Below are 756 nucleotides of genomic sequence, written 5' to 3'. Positions count from 1 at the left end.
GGTGTGCGTGAGGGAGTGTGTGAGGGTGTGTGTGAGGGTCTGCGTGAGGGTGTGCGTGAGGGTGTGCGTGACGGTCTCCTGTCCTCTCACAGGTACGAGCTGATGAGCTACTGTTGGCGACTGGAGCCTCAGGAGCGCCCGAGCTTCGCTGTGATTGGTTGGCAACTGGGCAAGCTGGAGGCAGATCTGGTGGCCGCCGAGGAGGAGGACATGTTGTACGTCAACATGGAGGAGGCGGGGCGAGGGGCGGGGGCCACGGGAGGCCTCTCCCCCGCTCTCGGACCCCCCCAACCACCGCGGGGCGGGTGCTCGGAGCTCACCAAAGCCAACCTGCTGATCGCAGCCGACGTCCACCCTCGCCCCCCGGGGCAGCGTTACGTGCTGTGCCCCCCCCACGATCGCCCCGGACCCGGAGCCCCCCTCGAGCCGCCCGAGGAGCAGTGTGGCTGCGAGTCTGACTAAGCTGTGGGTCCGCAGTTATACAGCCGCCCCCCACCCCACCCCCAGGGCCTTGGGACGTCCTCTTGCCATGAGAGGCGTGTTGTCCACCTGACCTTCCCCTCCCCCCCCCAAACCCATACCCCCCCCCCTGGCTCCACACATTGGGGACGGGAGGAGGGGCCAGTGGGGGAGAGGTCAGGTCCTGGGGGGAGGGGTCAGGTCCTGGGGGGAGGGGTCAGCTCCTGGGGGGAGGGGTCAGGTCCTGGGGGGAGGGTCAGTGGAGGAGGATGATGGAGAACATGGCTCCTTGCCTGG

The 756-nt window shown here is 68.3% G+C and overlaps 1 protein-coding gene across 1 annotated transcript in view; it reads left to right on the top strand.

Moving 5' to 3' along the window:
• The window catches only part of LOC121851601 (tyrosine-protein kinase receptor UFO-like), a 1,966-nt gene extending 1,466 nt beyond the window's left edge, over positions 1-500 (top strand). Inside the window, exon 3 of the mRNA XM_042345615.1 lies at positions 93-500. Coding sequence (XP_042201549.1) covers positions 93-462 — 370 coding nt within the window. The 3' untranslated portion in view covers positions 463-500. The remainder of the gene's footprint in view (positions 1-92) is intronic.
• Positions 501-756: the final 256 nt, after the last annotated feature.

The sequence above is a fragment of the Callorhinchus milii genome, unplaced genomic scaffold (assembly GCF_018977255.1).
Source record: "Callorhinchus milii isolate IMCB2004 unplaced genomic scaffold, IMCB_Cmil_1.0 Scaffold68, whole genome shotgun sequence".
Lineage (NCBI taxonomy): Eukaryota > Metazoa > Chordata > Chondrichthyes > Chimaeriformes > Callorhinchidae > Callorhinchus > Callorhinchus milii.
Note: the sequence above shows the minus strand (reverse complement) of the source record. Positions and strands in the feature narration are given on the sequence as shown.